This window comes from Schistocerca gregaria, chromosome 5, assembly GCF_023897955.1.
Source record: "Schistocerca gregaria isolate iqSchGreg1 chromosome 5, iqSchGreg1.2, whole genome shotgun sequence".
Classification (NCBI taxonomy): Eukaryota; Metazoa; Arthropoda; class Insecta; order Orthoptera; family Acrididae; genus Schistocerca; species Schistocerca gregaria.
This window is the reverse complement of record NC_064924.1, coordinates 293,832,913-293,852,943: the sequence shown is the minus strand read 5'-3', so window position 1 is coordinate 293,852,943 and position 20,031 is coordinate 293,832,913. Positions and strand designations below refer to the sequence as shown.

At 36.9% G+C, this 20,031-nt stretch overlaps 1 protein-coding gene across 1 annotated transcript in view; it reads left to right on the top strand.

The window, feature by feature from the left end:
* LOC126273107 (thioredoxin reductase-like selenoprotein T homolog CG3887) overlaps positions 1-17,456 on the top strand; it is a 34,898-nt gene extending 17,442 nt beyond the window's left edge. The window contains exons 2-4 of the mRNA XM_049976551.1: positions 14,192-14,321; positions 15,188-15,383; positions 15,462-17,456. Coding sequence (XP_049832508.1) covers positions 14,192-14,321; positions 15,188-15,383; positions 15,462-15,586 — 451 coding nt within the window. The 3' untranslated portion in view covers positions 15,587-17,456. The remainder of the gene's footprint in view (positions 1-14,191; positions 14,322-15,187; positions 15,384-15,461) is intronic.
* The last annotated feature ends 2,575 nt before the right edge of the window (positions 17,457-20,031 follow it).

The window sequence follows — 20,031 nt, the reverse complement described above, 5'->3', positions numbered from 1 at the left end:
AAGGCTTTGGCTATGTTTATGTTTGCTGTGAAGTTCCCTTTGCTTCCACAGCAGCTTTCTAACTCGGTTGTTGTACCACGGTGGCTCTTTTCCATCTCTTACGATCTTGCTTGGCACATACCCAACAGTATAATGTGCACTTGTAACTGAAATTCTCATAGAGTAGCTAAATTTGTGAACAATTGCAATTATATTGAGACCTTCTGGCAGATTAAAACTGTGTGCCGGATCAAGACTCAAGCTCAGGACCTTTGCCTTTCTCAGGCAGGTGCTCTACTGACTGAGCCATCAAAGCATGACTCAAAACTCGTCTCCACAGCTTCAATCCTGCCAGTACCTCATCTCTTACCTTCCAGTTCTGGATAAAATCATATTGCAGTCAAACTCATTCACTTCATTTTTTACCATCATTGGAAGATGTTCATCTTTTGTTGCTGTTGTCAACACCGTAAACAAAATCAATATCTGGAACCTTGACAATCACGTATTCTGTACATATCATTCACAAGTAATCTTCAAAATTATGCAGAAAACATGTCAGTAATGTTGATATATTATGCTTGGAGCCATAATCTTTTAGATACAAACTTTACATCTCACAGAAAATTTGAAATGGTGTGACACTTGTCATTTGTGGCTGTAGCATTGCAGCTGTTAGATATTTGTTACGCCGATACTGAAAACACCATAAATATTTATTTTAAAAAAAAGTAACGCTAGTACCTACAGGTATGAGGTAGAACACTAACACTACACATAATACAATCTTATGTCAAAATGTAATAGTCATGTTAAACATGGGTACCAAAGGAAAGAAAAGGCAGCTTTTTATAAAGGTACCACCTTTCTTTGTAGCATTATAAATTACTGCTTAGGCCCTCCCCATTTCTTTCCCATAGCATCTCATTTTTATTCTTTGTGCAGTTATTACTTAAAATTATAAACTGGTTACATAGTGTTACTGGACCAAGGAGTGTCTAAGAGAGACATTGTGGGTCTAATAAATTAATGAAAACAAAAAAATTGTAAGATTACTTGCAGGGTCATTCCAGTTGCCATTAAATGTACAGTTCACAACTAAGTGTAGGCTTTTATGATTATTTTGACCTGTGCCACGAGTCAAAGTGCATTTCTATTCCCCTCATTTCCAGTTTCTGAGGCATAATACCTTTGGCAGTGTTTGCATATTGCGCAGTGTATGAAATAATTCAGCTTTAATAGACTCGTTACTTACTCTTCTTTCTGGCTGAATTTCACTGTGAAAGATTAGAAAATATTCGCTATGAAGGCTCTGTAGATAGATGAATTTGAAAATGAATGTAATTCAATGAAATTGATCACAGAAGATGCTTTGTTAAGCGAAATGTGTGTGGTGTAAAACAGCTCTTTTCATTGCCATAAGCTGAAGATAGAAAACCAATAATAGTTGATCATAAAGGATGCTGTGGAAGATGATCATGCAAACAGGTGTACACTTGCAGAAAAGTTTCCATTAAAATTACTTCTGAAGACTAATGACCTCACACAGTTCTTGTTACAAAAAGGTTGTTGTAACCTGAAATTCTGTCTTTGCATCCACTCAGTGTGATGTTCAGTATTATTGTACTTGAAATTGAAGTAATATGTTAGCATTATAGGCAACAAACACATCTGTGATGTTCAGAATGAGGATGAAACCTGCAATGAAATTGTACTTCTTGTCAGTGGACTCGCCTGCCAAAGTTACTGGAAAAACAAAAGATTCATTCTGACCATACAATTGTTTGAAAAAGGGTAACAAAAGTTAAACATCCCAGTGGCACCAAGGTCATGAGAATGGATTTAGTTGCAGGGGGCAATAAATTAAGGACATTCCATTTTTAATAATTGTCAAACAAAACTACTTCATAACTTTCTAAATACAGTCTCTAGAAGTGAATGAATGGTCTTTCGATAACGTATCCATCAGTGATAAAACTTGGGAAATGAATTTAAATTCTTTCTAGTACATACATCTGTGTTGAAATGAGCGACATTACGCAGCTGCAGCAGTAGTGGTGACCCAACAAACAACCATCTAAAAAAAGGGGAACTGAACTTGTGAGCAGTTATTCTGTGCCAGTTTCAAATGGCACTTACATAAGTTGTTGTGGGACATAATATGGAAAAGGACTTTAGTTACAGTGTAGGAAAGTATTTGGCATAAAGTCTAGAGTAATGTGTATCCACCAGGACTGCTGGAATGGGCATATACATGCACGCAATACTGGCAAACAGATACTACTGCACAATACATTGAAAGACAAGCTGTGTTCTAGAAAGTAGATATTGAAATATACTCATTCTTGGAAAGAATATCAGGAACTGAATTTTTTTAGGTTGTATTTTGGATGCAGAACACTTAAGACACAAAATTTTATTTATGTTACGACTGTTAGTGTTGTTCGATGGCATCTGAATTCAGATGCAGTAGTAATGAAAAATAATGTGTCTTTTCAAAAGTGAAACTTCCTTATGCCATGTTCTTTCCATTTTTGTGTCAGTGTTGACATTTTCACAAGAAGGCAATAATGTTTTGTAATGTCGGGGCACACAGCAGCATTGTCATTAGTGTCCTTGTGCAAGGAAACAAAATTCTAAAGACAAAAAAGAAATAAAAATAAGAAAATAATGTAAAATACTAAGAAAATGGCAGATATTTCAATTAATTGCATGAAAATATATGACAATATGCAGAATTTAAAGATGATATAATAGCTATCCAGTACTTCAGGACTGAAATCCCAGTACTGCCAATAGATACATCAAAAATAGAAAAAAATTATTCCAAATTTTTGAAAGTGTTAGTTAACCTTCATCAGCGATAAACAGGGTTTTGATGGATGGTCAGGTTGATCAGATTCAAGATTTCTGGAAGCCATGAACAGTTTTTGTACTTTTTATGTATGTATCAACAGAACCAGATTTTGTTTCATGAAGGATTGAGCCTTTGTGTGCTTGTTATTTTAGTTTTCTCAAATGAATTCTGCTATTGGTAAAATTAAAATATTTCAGGATTAGTATTAGTAATTTATTTGTCCAAGGGTCATTGCACAGTAATACAGGATTTTTCAGCATAATACAGTGAAAAACATAAGTTTTTGAGAGAGAGGTTAAAACACACACACACACACACACACACACACACACACACACACACACACACACACACACGTATATAATGAAGAAAGGACATGTCGTTGATTTTGCCTTGTTGCAGGAATTATCCTGGCATTTGTCTGAAAATGAGCCTCCATCCTCCTGAATATGAGAAGGTACCCCCTACAGTTATACACCACACAAATTAAATCATTATTTTAAAGAAAGTCATGGAATTATATTTGTTATATACACATTTGTAACATATTTAAGATTTAGTGTCGCAAAACAAAACAGAACAAACCCTCAGTCAAAACAGTGGCATCACTAGAGAGATAAAGATACAGCATACCAAAAATGTCTGGGATAAGATTAAGTTAAGCTTCATAATGAAGATGCAGTATGGCAGATCTAAAGTGGCTGGTGCTCAAAAATCAGCATTCTGAACACATTGTCAACAGCAGAGGTACTCAGAGAGAAAGCATGCCTCTGTGGAATCTGCCGACAAAACAACTGGCTCAGATCCTGTGTACAGGGCAGAAAATAGTGTTATATGGTAACAACATGCAGGTATGAGAGTTAGAATCTGACTAACTGGGGAATAGTAGATTATGTAGTTCTACCAGATTCTGTCGGGAGTCCTCTGCTATTTCTCTTATAACCTAATCTCCTACCTCTGTCCTCAAACAAAGCAAGCAATTTTACAATGTTTGCAGATGGCATAAGTCTTGTGATAAACAATAAAACATCCACTGACACAGAGATAAAAGGCGAACTAGTTACTTTCAGATGTACTAAACTGGTTCAGCATAAACTCTGTCTCAATAAACCTCACCAAAACCAGTTACATTCATTTCCACTCTGGTTACAAAAGCCCAAAAGAGAAACATTGAGAGCCAGCAGATACAGAGGATACATTGTGTGAAATTCTTAGGCGTCCATATAGATAGCTGTCTTAACTGAAAACACTGTATCCACTAAACTTGAAAAGGCTTAGCTCAGTAATTTTTGCCATCCAGGTAATTGGCAAAATTGGGGACATGAGTGTTTCAAAATCTGCCTACTTTGGCTACTTCAACTCACTTGTGCGTTGTGTAATAATCTTCTGGGGTAATTCACCACTGTTGAAAAAATTCTTTGCAAGTCAGAAAAAGGTTGTTCGAATTTCATGTGGAGTGCCTCCAAGAATGTCGTAATCTTTTTAAGCAAATAAGGATACTAACCACTCCCAATATCTCATTTAATTGTGAAATTCATGCTTCACTACCCCTCTCAGTATGAAATGAGAGAGTCCTAACACAGGAAGAAAATGTGACATACACTGTGACCTGAAAAATATGTCGCTATTACAAAAAGATGTAAAATACACTAACACAAAAATCTGCAGTGCATTCCCAAGTAATATTAAGTGTCTACAAGGTAATAATTTAGTGTTTAAAAGGAAGCTGAAAGAGTTTTTGCTTGAGAAAGTTTCTATAGTCTAGAGGAATTCTTTAGCAGAGATAGGCAAGATTATTTCCCATGTATTTTTGTGTATTCCTGCTTCAATGTATCTTGCTGCTTTTGTTACATTAATTTGTGTTCTGTAAGTCAAGATGATGATATTTTTTACTTAGAAATAACTGTGTAGATTATATGTGAAAATTGCAACTTAAAGTCTGTTTGTGAGTGTAATTACTGATTGTGTTTTTTATTGTCATTTTCGAATTTGTATTCTTAATCTTAGTTTCTGTTCCTTAATGGTTCCACATCCATTTGTTACCATGCAAAAATGGATCTATAGAACATGTATCACAATAAAATAAATAAAATACACTTGGTGTGCTTTGGGAAAATGTGATATGGTCATAGTTGTTCATGCTGTATTTTCTTAACTTAGCAGACAACATTAGAAGTAATATTTAACCATGCAGCAGAAACTGAGTAAATGTCTAGGAGCATAATATCGTATTAAATGTTGTAGTGCATAATGAGCAGATAAATACATCAGAGCTGTGATCATTCATCCCATACAAATGTCTCGAATCATCAGGACAACAGGACTGAGCACTTATCTCAGTTCAGTCGTGGATCATACATAACAGACTGTTTCCTCAGTAATAGAGGACACTATGGCACCTGTATACAGAGAGAGATTGTGTACATGACACTAAACAATTTGTTCTGGGATATTGTTACATAACATTTTTTTAGGATTGGGATCATATTGTACCCATGGGGAGCCATGAACACATTTCATTGACAAGAGCGTTACAGAAATGTTAATCAGCTATTACACTCAGATGTCAGACACCCAGATCGGTACCAAACATAGTATACCGATAGAGTATCAACCAAAACTCTGATATAGTTCATACCATGTGCTGTTTTCCAGCAGAACTGGCATAAACGTTAATTAAAAGTAATATCAAAACTGGGGAGAACATCAAAAGCATAGCGGTGAGGAGGTAACTTAAGTTGCTCCCATGGTGAAGTTACTAGAGCGTTAGATTTTCGTACCAAAGGTCCCACATTCAAATTCCAGTGATGATATTTTTTTTTTTTTTACTGTATTATGCATGAAAATGTTGTATGGGACAACATGTTTATGACGTATAAAAGGGCTATTTGGAGTTTACAGCAATAAAGTATGCTTTTGCTTAGTTTCTTTAAAAGTAGTAAACTTGTAGAGTACATTTGTAGTTTCACAGAATATATAGTCAGAACAGAACAGAAAAATAAAGAAACAATTACATCACATGTGCAGAAGTAATTGCAATAATAATAATTATTAATGAACAAAATAATAAGATTAATAAGAAGTTCATAACATTCAACTAACTAAGCAAAAGCAGATTGCCAAAAGAACATTGCTAAAGACTCAGGAAAGTCCTTTTACAACTCAGGAAAATGTTCTCCCACACAACAGTTTCATGTGTAAGCAGTTTAAAAAAGTTGTCATCAATGATGTTTGATTACTCCACCTTCTCACCCATGACAGATGTGCAATACAGTCAATCACAGGTATGCTCCTTTGCACCGTAGCTCTGGAGATACTTTTAGTTACCATTTCCGCATGTTCTACTCGATGACAGCACAGAGCATGAACTAAATTGGTGTTTTGGTTCATACTCTATTGGCATACAATATTCGGTACCAATCTGAGTGTCTGACATCTGGAGGTTTGGGTGTAAGTGTCAGGTACGCACTAAAAGGTAAAGAATGAGTTGTATTCCACAACAAGTTATTATATACAGACTATCGATATTAATACACATACGTCTTTCTTAATGCACCATATTACAACAAAATTTTGACTTGTTTTTTGAGAAGTTAAATGACTCCCACTTTCTCCATAAACATAAAGTGGGTCTGCAAAGAATGCTAGCAATTTGTTTGTATTTCCATACTCTCATAATGTAGTGTAGTCATTGCCCTCTTTATAAAGACCTTCAGGTAAGTGGCACCGTTGCCAGAATATGACATTATGCTTCTCATCACCCTTCTTGTATAATGTATTCAGTTTATATTCATCTTTTCAAAGGATGTCAAGTGATCTGAGGGGTGAAAGAAAAAAAAGTAAAAGTTATCTACATCTTATCACAGAATGAGAAAAACAGCTGCTGGCTGAAGTAAAGACTGTAATGATTTCGGTATTCTAAATCTTTCCATTGCGCCTAGATTGTAAGTGATGATAGTTTGTTGAATCATGGAAAAGCTTGGAGAACTGTACTAAAAAATGACTACCGCAAGTCGGGGAAGAAACACAATGAGGTGTGCTACCTCTGCAAAACTTTGGTGCTAAAATTTCTAATTCACATTATTGTTATTTTCAACATGGTTGTGTGTGTTCTGTTCATATTTTATAACTCTTGATTATTTTTCTCTGTTCTCAAAACATGTTTTCATATTCTGGAGTTTCCCATACAGTGACTGACTGTTCAAATGTAGGGTATCTGGTTGGTGTTGAAAGACCTTACAGAAATTATAGCTGTGTATAAAACCAAATCTACAGTACCTAGGCAAAATGTTCTGAGCCTGGTACAGGTATGGTGCTGATATCAATGAAAACTTGTTCAGATTGTTACACCTTCACAATAAATAAGTGAAGCATCTCCAATTATTGCAATTTCACATGCAGTGTAAATAAATACTTTTTTCCTTTTTACACCCTCAAGCAATAATTATGTATCACTTACCTGAATTACTGAATAGGACATTTTCTCCACAGTCTTACTATTCACACAGTGACTAAGTTGCTGATTCCTAAGGCGCAGTTGGTTTTTGCGAGTAATGTTTATTGTACAGAAGAGCTTGACATTTGAAACTGTGTAGTCACACATTTTCTAAAAATGTTTATCCCACTAAAGATATTTTGCTGTAATATTAACTTCAATACTGGTTAAGATACTAGATGTATTTATTATAGATATTTTTTATTTTACCTGATGTAAAGTAACCTGGAAGTTATTTTATTTGAAGGTTTCATTGTTTATACAGAAATTTAATGGTGAATACAACTTATATTCTGCTCCAAAAGTGTAGGATCTGGTTAATATTTTAAAAAAGACGTGTATATTACTTAGAGGAACAAGAAAATTATGGATTTATGTTATTGACTCATAAGACTACCAAACTGTTAGAAATGTAGGGTGGTATTTGAGGTATGAGTAGAAACAGTAGTGAGACAAATTATGATAGTGGGTTGTTGTTACAATATATTCAGTGTATAATTGTACAGGGTGTTTCTGACCAAGAGTAGCACTTGCCACTCAGGTACATTTTAAACCATAGACAAAGACCTGGTGAAGTTTCCTGTCAGAAATGTACTTCTGAAGAGCATGACAGCTAAGTTGTGTTTTTATGAAAGTATAATTGTATCAGTGAGTTCCGCAAAAAATTATCGTACACCAATGTGCTTATCATAATGAGTAAATGCCTGTCAAATACAAAGTATTTTATTAGTACAGCTTCATAAAGCATGCATATTGCTTGCATTTCATTCAGATAGATAAACTGGAATACCATTCACTCATTAAAATCTTTGGTGGTTTATTGGAAATGAAAATTCATCCAAGTTGCTTGATTTTTATGGAGTCGGCTCCTTCATTTTTGGCAGTTAAAAATGTCTAATTCAAATGTGATCTTTCGTCTATTGAAGCTGGCCCATGTGAGAAACTAAAGCCCCAGATGGAAACGAAAGTGGGAAGTATAGTGCAGGGTAATCAGTAAATAAGGTGTGCAAAACAATCTGATACCAAAGACATAGCAAAAGCTTTATTTGTTTGAATGCTAATCAGAATCAAATGCAAAAATATTTCTCAGCATTGGTTGGACAGCTGCAAAAATAATTCTACTGATTTTTTTGCACGGAATTTGTTGCTGTGAATGAGATGTGAGTCCAGTACTTCTCAATGAAGGAAAAAAAAAAAAAAAAAACAGTGCTCAAAGCAGTAGGTGGCAGTTGTCAGTCTTCCACCAAACATGAAGCTGATTTCACCTCCCAGAAAGGATATACCTGCTGGCTTCAGGTATCCAAGAGAGATTCTTCACATCAGTTGCTGTTAAAAGGGTCAAACAATGTACCATGTAAGTTTTATGGACCAACTGAATGAAAAATAAATAAGGATAGGCATGATTTGGAAAAAAGGATCATCTTTTATTAAGACTCTCCATCTACCCCTACACACAAAAGATACTTTAGCAATGCAGAAGCTGAGGTATTTGCAGTGAAAAATGTTTGAACAGTACACTATTCATCAGACTCCAATGATAATTTTATGGCAGCTTCAGATGAGTTTTGTATACTTCAGAGCTAGTATTACTCACTGTAAAACTGTTGGACAAATTTAATTGAACTGAAAGGAGTCTGTTTTGAAACAGAAATGCATTTTTGGCCTAAAAATCTTCTTCTACTGGAGGCAGAGAATTTTCCACCTTGCCATTGTGTAAAGATAATGTCTGTATGACACAAACTTGAAAATTATTGTTCTCTTCAGCAGAAAGACATCACAAAGGTAATAAAAAAGACTTGTTGAGGAAATACCTTCATGTGTAGGAACCTATCAGGTTGCTAGATGTCACTGTCTGCTAAAAAGATAAATAAATTTCCTTATTGCATTTCACTGATACTGACTTACATTCATAGTGTGCAGAAATAAGTCTAACAGGATCACACAAATAAGTTGCAAGTGTGGCTCCAAATCAGTTTTTTATAGTAGGCTTTTAGCAAGTAACTGAAGAAAGCCACAATAGATATTTTGTTTGACTCAATATTTTCAGTGAATTTTGTACACAGGGTTTCAACAAATGATGTAAGTGCAGTTTGCAAAATAAATTTATACCTTTTTGCATAAAACATACTCAATAGCTGGTCTCAAGATTTCTGTAAACCACAAGTACATAACAAATTGCTGATAAGAGGGACTGTAATACAAGTTTTGCAAAATGAGTTGTCAATCTGTGTATAATATTATAGGCAGAAATGATGATTATGGCTATATGTCAAGCTGTAGATTATCTGCTATTTGCTGAAAATTCCAGTATGTCTCATTTACATGTCTGCAACCATAGTCAAGTGATCAACATGACAGACCTCCATGCTGGGATCTCGGGTTCGATTCCTGGTATGGCCAGCAACTTTTCCATGGTGAGAGGACTGGACTAAGGTCCAAAGAGCCTCATGATGCAAATTGAGGAGCTACTTCAGCAAGAAATAGTGGCTCCAGGGTTTGAATGTTGACAACAGCCGGGGGTGCAGTCTGCTAATCCCATTTCCCGCCTACTGCGTCCGATGATGAAAAATGCATATGATACAGCAGCCAGTCAACTGTCGTGTGGTCTCCAGGCCCAGATTGTGGCGTTTCCTTTGTACTTGTTTACACAAGAAGTTCCCACATAATATGTAGAAGCATGACTTAAATTTTATGTAAACATTTTGATAAATGTTATGTGACAATGAGATACCCATGTCTGTTTTAGCTGTATACACAACAGTAATATAAGTGATCATTTATTAGGTAAAATAAACTGCAGTCAATCTTAGAGCATGGCCTCCAAGAGGATGTCAATGGTGAAAGATAACAAGTCGTAGTGTGCATACAGTGAATAATTCTGCTGGAAAGACATTAAAAAATAATACTTGAATATTTATGTCAGTTATTTTTAAGATAATGTTTGGAGGAACAAACAATGATCAATTGCAATGAGGTATTTGATTTATGTATAGTCCACATTTTGTTTTTCTGTGCATAAATGGTTCTGGTTTTGATTGAGGTTAGTCATCTTCAGACATTACATTTCAGTTATGCCAGTTAGAGTACCAATTGACATATACTTGTATAACATACTAAGTAAATATGCATGCAAATGCTGCAGGTGATATTTTGGACTATAGGTTAATAAAATGCTGTTTGGACTGTAGCAAAGATCCAGTCCAAAGTAAAACTGTTTTAGATAACATGGTATTAGAGCAAGTAATGTTGTGCAGCTATTTGGGTTGTCAAAATAAACTTAATGCTTAGAAATGCCATGTACACTGAAGTGACAAAAGTCATGGGCTACCTTCTAATATCATGTCGGACCTCCTTTGGCCTGGCACAGTGCAGCAACTCAACATGCCATATCATTCACTCAAATTGTTCAGAACGTTCTTCAAACTCGTCATGAACAATTGTGGTCCAGTGACATGACATCGTTGTTTGGGAACATGAAGTCCATGAATGGCTGCAAATGGTCACCAAGTAGCTGAACATAACTATTTCCAGTCAATGATTGGTTCAGCTAGACCAGAGGACCCAGTCCATTCCATGTAAACACAGCCCATGCCATTATGGAGCCAACACCAGCTAGTACAATGTGTTGTTGACAACTTGGGTCCATGGCTTCATGGGGTCTGCACCACACTCAAACTGTACCATAAGCTCACACCTACTGAAATGGGTACCCATCTGATCAGGCCACAGTTTTCCAGTCATCTAAGGTCCAACCGATATGGTCACAAGCCCAGGAGAGGTGCTGCAGGCGAGTCATGCTGTTAGCAAAGACACTCGCATCAGTTGTCTGCTTCCATAGCCCGTTAATGCCATGTTTTGCTGAACTTTTCTAATGGCATGCACATCAAATGCCCCACATTGATTTCTACAGTTATTTCACACAGCATTGCTAGTCCCTTAGCACTAACAATGCTATGAAATAACACTGCTCTCAGTTGTAACATGAATGCTGTCGGCCACTGCATTGTCTATGGTGAGAGATAATTCCTGAAATTTGGTATTCTCAGTGCACTCTTGATGCTGTGGATCTTGCAATATTGAATTACCTAACAGTTTCCGAAATGGCATGTCTCATGCATCTAACTCCAACTGCCATTCATCTACATCTCCATCTATACTTTGAAAACTACCATAAGGTGCATGGCAGAGGGTATGTCCCATTGTACCAGTTATTAGGGTTTCTTCCTGTACCATTCATGTATGGAGTGTGGGAAGAATGATTGTTTGAATGCCTCTGTGCGTGTAGCGGTTATTGTAATCTTATCCTCATGATCCCTATGTGAGCAACGCACAGGGAGTTGAAGTATATTCCTAGAGTACGGTTCTTGAAACTTTGTTAATAGACTTTCTCAGGGTAGTTTATGTCTATCTTCAAGAGTCTTCCAGTTCAGTTCCTTCAGTATCTCTGTGACACTCTTCCATGAAGTAAACAAACCTGTGACCATTTGTGCTGCCCTTCTCTATAATATGCTCAATATCTCCTGTTGCTCCTGGTCCTATACACTTGAGCAGTATTCTAGAACTGGTTGCACGAGTAATTTGTAAGCAATCTCCTTTGTAGACTGATTGCACTTCCCCAGTACCCTACCAATAAACTGAAGTCTACCACCTGCTTTACCCATGACTGAACCTATGTGATCATTCCATTTCATATCCATACAAAGTGTTACACCAAGTTATACCAAATAGTCCTCTGTCCACTCACAAATTTCACTTGATATCCCATATGATCATACTTTTGCCAATAAGTGTAGGTACAGTACTGAATCAAATGCTTTTTTGGAAATCGAGAAACGGGACCGATGGCCCTTGTAGTCTGGTCCCTTCAATCCCACAAACCAACCAACCAAATCAAGAAATGGTGCATCTACCTGGTTGCCTTGATCCAAAGCTTTCAGTGTGTCATGTGAGAAAAGTGCAAGTTGAGTTTCACAAGATAAATGTTTTAGAAATCCATGCTGGTTGGCACTGAGGATATCATTCTGTTCAAGATACCTCACTGTGTATCAGTGCAGAATATGTTCTAAGATTGTACAACAGATCAGTGTTGAGGATATTGGACAGTATTTTGTGGATCATTTCTACTAACCTTCTTGTACCATTACATGTTTAACATCTGGTAATTCCCATTGTATGGCCATAATCACATCACAGATCTTTTCACATCAATCACCTGAGTACAAATGACAGCTCTGACAATGCACTGCCCTTTTATACTGTGTGTACACGATTATTACCATCATTTACGCATGCGAATATGGCTATCCTATGATTTTTGTCACCTCGTGTGTGTGTGTGTGTGTGTGTGTGTGTGTGTGTGTGTGTGTGTGTGTCCGTAACACATTTTAGAAAAAAATGTGCCAAGATTCAAGAATACAGTTATATAAATTTCTAAGGTCTATCTACTACTTTTCTATGGCACCATGAGGTGTGTGCCAAGAAAAGAACCTTATGTTGAATACAGAGCACCAGAATGACAGTCCCAAGAAGAAAAATAGGTCATTGTAGAAAACAACATATAAGAAAGTAAATAAAACACCATCATGAGAATTAGAGGTAGATGCAGTCTTGGACAAAATAAACAAGTACTGTAACAAATTTCTGATAATTAGCCTTAGATGGTAAACCATAAGGGAGAAGAAACATTGGAAGACCTCAGAAGAGATGGAAGGAATTTGTAAAGACAGAACAAGCTTAAAAGCCTAGTCCATTAATTAAAGGAGCTGATTTTAAATATTATGATTGTTGGGTGGAGACAGCTGGGTAACTTCAGGTGAGTGAAAGTGATTCCACCATTATGCGTACTATAGGAATGAGAAAAATTGTGATATGACAGGTGAGAAAATTTGCTGTTAACACAGGAAGAATAGTTGCAAATACTTCAGGCACTCGTATTTGCTCCAGAGCTATCTATGACTTAAGTGTCACAGTGCATACTCAAAGTTCAAGCAGGGTGTTCCACTTCTGCCCACTGTCATGGCAGATTGCAATAGTTTACTAGACATTGTGACTGGAACAGATGGCTGTAAGCCTGGGTGATGTTTTTGAGTTATTGTGTTTCAGGTTATTGTTTTTTGACACCAGCTGCCCTGGAAATAACATGTCCTAAATATACCAAAATGCCATTGTTTAAGCAAGTGGCATGATCAGTGTGAAGTCACAGTAGGTATTTGCAGCTGAGGCATGCCTACATTAGAATTGTATTTACTTAGATTCTAGAGAGATATGTTAAAACTTCTCTGAGGTGTGACTTGCTCTGCATCCTGCTGTCATTTTTATGGTTGAAAGCATTTATGCTTCACAGAATTGCCCACAATGTTAAGATAGTAGATGAGGTGGATGTGGCACGAAAGTACTGGCCAGCTCATGTACTTGATCTGAATGTCATAGAATATGTGGGACACACTCTTAGTAATGTTGAACACAGTATTTTATCATTTGTGATATACAAAACACACAGATGAAGCTGTGGGAAAAAGCAGCTAATATCTTTCTGAACAGCCTCTCATAGTGTGCCATACACAGGATGACTTTACGCAGTGGGCAGATTCCTCACTGATCTGCCGGTGTAAATGGGCAATAGCAATGCTTATGTCCCTGTTCTATTGTTGCAAATGTAATTTTTATGTACCATTCTACTGTGGCTGTCTCTTGAAGGGATTCCTTCCATATCATAAGTGAAATGTATAGTTTATACTCATTCACATAGAGATTTGACATATCGCTACCCATTTTGATGAAAAAACGACACACTATATCTATGTTGACTTGCTGTGTAGTTACTTATTGTTAAATTTGAACAATATTTCATTTCATTTCAGCTACTCGTGTGGATATGAGAAGGCATTTCAAGAGTATGCTAATATAATACAGCAGAAGTATCCCCATATTCGTGTTGAGGGAGAAAATTATCAGCCTCCCAGATTAAGTCTGGTTATATCTAGGATACTGGTAAGTCACTGGCGATTCTAGTGTATTTTGTTTGCAATTTTGCATTTTGTGCGGGGTTTCTAATTGAAATAAAATACAAAATGGATGTTTTTAAGTGTTGATGATTAGTTGTCAACGGCACGTGCTGTTTGATGGTCTAGAATAATTTGTCCATAAATCACATAATGGCAGTTGTCAGTATTTTATTTATTTATTTTATTTTTATTCTGGTGAAATCAGTTACTTCTTAAGGTTTGTGATATAATAAGATTAGTAAATTTGAAAAATGCAAAAAGAGATGAACAGTGTACAGGGTGTCCATAATTAAAGTTCAAGTTTAAAACACTGTAGAAACATATCCAACATCAAATTTGAATAGCATATTGAAGATGCAGGGGGGGGGGGGGGGGGGGGGTGGTAACATCATGGAGCAAAAAAGAAATTTAACAAAAATTTTACTGATAGATTGTGCTGCAAGTGTCTTAATGTACTCGTAAATGGGGTCAGCTACAATAACAAATGAACTGCAATATGACAGCTATCATTTGAGCTGTACATTGCACACATACTGTTCATTGTGCATGAAGCAAAGTTTTGGCAGTCAATAGTTGTGTCACTGTTAGTTGGATAAGCCCATCCAGTATAACAAGGCTGTATAGCCCTGCAGAAGTTCTGGACACTCCAGGGTATGAAAAAGGCATTGGTCCAGTGTCTGCCGGTGCAACATGCAGACAGAGAAAAGCAGTTCATCTGACATCTGCCGATAATGTGGCCTAATTAAAAATCATATAGTAGAACATAACTGCTCTGGATTTGTTGTTAATTTGTGAGCTATGTAAAATTTTGTACTTATTGTGTAGTGTTAACTGACAGTCTTTTTTTTTTAGTCTGTTTCCAGACTTTCCCTCATATTTTTAATTATTACTGGTTTCAACATCTTTGAAATATTTCAAATTGCTCAACCAGTATGGTGGTCATGGTGCATTGACAATAAGATTTATTCTTCCATGATGGTGTATTTTATGTGCAATTCATTTGAAAGCATGTTGATGTCCACTGGAGCTTTTGAAATAACATTTAATGGTGAGTACAGGCTGAAGTTTTTTCCTGCATTGTCGATAATGACTAGAAGAGTAAAAATGGTTAATTTATTATTTCTAGATGTTCCGGTGTGGTCAAAATTGGAAACAGGAAGAATACCGCAACCTCCAGAACTCTTTCAAATAATTGATAATACATTACAGTTCCAAAATAAAGCTGACCTAAAACCTAACTTTCCTAAATAAGTTTTAAAAGCTGTTGGAAGAGTATTGTGCCACAGCCCTGTGAAATGTATTTTATAATGTTATTTAACAACTGTGATACCATTATAGAGTGTGAACATTTTTATGTTAGCTAAGAAGCCTGTGTTAATTGTGAAATATTTATTATTTATTTTGTTGAGAGATTTATATATAATAGATAATACTCTGTGTGTGTGTGTGAGAGAGAGAGAGAGAGAGAGAGAGGGGGGGGGGGGGAATTTAAATATGCTAAAACAAAATACGATATCTTTAGATCAGTCTTGTCTAATGCATTATTTAAATGGACCATATGATATTCACTTCTGCTAGAATTAATTTCTCTTTAAATTTGTGTTGCTATATCAAGTATTGTTTCAAATACATTGTTTTCATTACTCAATAGATTTGCAAGTTATTTTTAAACTTTTAAAATAAGCCATTTCTTCAAAAATGGATATTGTATGTAATTACAGAAAGAAAAGAAAAACAGACATCCAGATTTCAAATTAGAAAGAAACAATGACAGTAACTGAGTGAAGCTGTACTGAAAAATGCACTTGAACAGTGTGTGTGGAGAGTATCATCCACATGTGGGAGGGTGAAGGTTCAGGTCCCTGGCCTGCCAACAAGGTTTAGGTTTTACATGGTTTTCACCAGGCTGTTGGTTTAAATGAGTGCTTTATTAAGCACTGCTAGATGGTTCCATGTGTGTGCACATTCCCAAGTTGTTATGTTACTAGGTGCAGCTGAGAATGTGCACACAGTTGAAACCGGCTAGTAGAGCAGCCTGGTGTAAACAATATTGTTCTTTAAATTTGTCATGGCTGTGGGGCCCACTCTTCAGTCAAATTTCTGAGTAAATATCTGAGCGGTGTCTGTTTTTTCAGACACTACTCAGATATATATGTCTCTAAAACAGAGGGTAATGGCTCCTCAACCTTTGTTTTAGTGTGAATCATTGTCCCAACTCCTGTGGGAATAAGGATTTGTGAGTAGAGGTTAATGGGCAAGGAATGCAGCAAGCGATAAGTTGGAAATTTGAGTCAGTTGGCGGCCGTGTCTGGTTGGCCAAAGTGGTTAAAATAACGCTCTCATGAGAAGTAGTAAATCTTGGTTTGAGTCGCAGTCTGGCACAAATTTTCAACTGTGCAGATTGTTGCCACAATTTCCGACTCATCCTTTCCTTTCCCCCTTACTACATTTCATGTTTACAAATTTGTAAGTGGTTTCTTTGAAAAGCACACAACCAGTTTCTTTCCTCAAATTGGAGCTTGTGTTCTGTATCTAGTGACTTAATCATTGAGAAGATGCTGAACTCCCTTCTTCCGCACTTCCAATGCAGCCGTGTTCGTGGATATGCTTTTCCAAACTTACTTGCACTCTGACTACTTGTAAAGCAGCAACTGTCATTTGGAATGAGGGGTGCAAACAAGAAATCACAGTTAAACTCGATATTCCCTACAGTATATAGACAAAATATGTGCAGTATGGGACATCTGTGCACTGAAACATGATAGTTCTTTTGGTTGGTGTAACTGTAAAATGAATAAAATCATTTTTGGAAAAAGTTTCTGTTAATGTCAACTTGATTTGCATGTCCATTGTATTTGCATAATAAATAGAAAAACACTAATTTGTTAATGGGTATACCTTACTTCCACCAACTCTGGGTAGATGTAGTTCTCTTCATTGGAAAAAGTGTACACATAAGTTTTACAGAATCCTGACTGAAAACTGTTGAAGTTAGCATTAGTGTACTGTGGGGAATCCTTGTAGGAGTGCACATGACTAGTTTTGTTACAAAATTTACTTGCAGCTGTAATTCCAGACAGAAAATGAAACCACATTAAATACTGTGTTTAATGTCTAAAAATTGACATGCCGTCCTGGATGACTTTACTGAAATCTATCCCTTTTCCTAGACCTTTCCAGTCCTTTTCCTTCACCACTCTTCCTTCCCCTTCCACCCTTCTGCCTGGAGAAGGAGTCACTGGCTCCAAAAGCTTGCCTAATCATAACTTTCTTTTATGTATGCATTCTACCATAAAATTAATTCAGTATATCATGTGATAGGTAATAATACACAATAATTAAAATGTTAATCTCTTATTCCCTTCTGCGACATAAACAAAAAACTTCATGAATTTACCAACAAACTTACTCAACTGTATCATAAATATAGCATCTTGGCTAACTGATGAACTAAAACAACTCATGAATCTCAAGAAATGCTGCACATTGGACACGAAAACTGCATCCTGTGCCTCAGAATCATATAGGTGACGAGCAGAAGCAGAACATTCTGTCAAGCTGAGAGAAGTGTAAAATTCAGGCATGTCCATACATAACCGACAACAGAAATAGTCCTAAGCAAAAATCTGCCTGGTCTTGGTACAGACAAAGTAGAAGCTACAGCTGATCCAATTATCCCAGCCAAATAACTTAACTGGTACTTCATATTACCTACAACCATAACTGAAACAGAAACTCATTATTTCATGGGGGTAACTGACTGTAGCCACGACAGGTTCTATCTGGAGCTTTTTACATCTACATCTACATGACTACTCTGCAATTCACATTTAAGTGCTTGGCAGAGGGTTCATCGAACCACAATCATACTATCTCTCTACTATTCCACTCCCGAACAGCGAGCGGGAAAAACGAACACCTAAACCTTTGTGTTCGAGCTCTGATTTCTCTTATTTTATTTTGATGATCATTCCTACCTATGTAGGTTGGGCTCATCAAAATATTTTCGCCTTCGGAAGAGAAAGTTGGTGACTGAAATTTCGTAAAAAGGTCTCGCCGCGACGAAAAACGTCTATGCTGTAATGACTTCCATCCCAACTCGTGTATCATATCTGCCACACTCTCTCCCGTATAACGTGATAATACAAAACGAGCTCCCCTTTTTTGCACCCTTTCGATGTCCTCCGTCAATTCCACCTGGTAAGGATCCCACACCGCGCAGCAATATTCTAACAGAGGACGAACGAGTGTAGTGTAAGCTGTCTCTTTAGTGGACTTGTTTCATCTTCTAAGTGTCCTGCCAATGAAACGCAACCTTTGGCTTGTCTTCCCAACAATATTATCTATGTGGTCCTTCCAACTGAAGTTGTTCGTAATTTTAACACCCAGGTACTTAGTTGAATTGACAGCCATGAGAATTGTACTATTTATCGAGTAATCGAATTCCAACGGATTTCTTTTGGAACTCATGTGGATCATCTCACACTTTTCGTTATTTAGCGTCAACTGCCACCTGACACACCATACAGCAATCTTTTCTAAATCGCTTTGCAACTGATACTGGTCTTCGGATGACCTTACTAGATGGTAAATTACAGCATCATCTGCGAACAGTCTAAGAGAACTGCTCAGATTGTCACCCAGGTCATTTATATAGATCAGGAACAGTAGAGGTCCCAGGACGCTTCCCTGGGGAACACCTGATATCACTTCAGTTTTACTCGATGATTTGCCGTCTATTACTACGAACTGCGATCTTCCTGACAGGAAATCACGAATCCAGTCGCACAACTGAGACGATACCTTATAGGCCCGCAGCTTGATTAGAAGTCGCTTGTGAGGGACGGTGTCAAAAGCTTTCCGGAAATCTAGAAATACGGAATCAACTTGAGATCCCCTGTCTATAGCGGCCATTACTTCGTGCGAATAAAGAGCTAGCTGCATTGCACAAGAGCGATGTTTTCTGAAGCCATGCTGATTACGTGTCAATAGATCATTCCCTTAGAGGTGATTCATAATGTTTGAATACAGTATATGCTCCAAAACCCTACTGCAAACTGACGTCAATGATATAGGTCTGTAGTTAAATGGATTACTCCTACTACCCTTCTTGAACACTGGTGCGACCTGCGCAATTTTACAATCTGTAGGTACAGATCTATCGGTGAACGAGCGGTTGTATATGAGTGCTAAGTAGGGAGCTATAGTATCAGCGTAATCTGAAAGGAACCTAATCGGTATACAATCTGGACCTGAAGACTTGCTCGTGCTTGCAGTGCTGTCAAGAAAAGCCAAAGCAATTGTCACATCAGCGTCTGCTAGACACGATGGCATGATGAAGCTTCTTATTGATGCACTACTTCCCACTATAACAGATATCTTCAACCCTCCTTAACCACAAGTGTTTTCCCTGAGTCCAGAAAACAGGGATTAGTTAAGCCACTGCCCAAAAATGATGATGCCACATCACCCTCTGATTACCAAACTATTTGCATTCTTCCTTCACTGTCCAAGACCTTAGAATAAACAGTCCATTGCCCAGCTAAGAAACTACCTAACTATAAACAACCTTCTAGGCAAATATAAATTGGGTTTCCATAACATCACAGGATGCCATCTGCTTTAATAAAGATAATAGGTGAACTGAAATTGCCATGGATGCACAAGAGACAACTATCATGTGCTTTTTATATTTC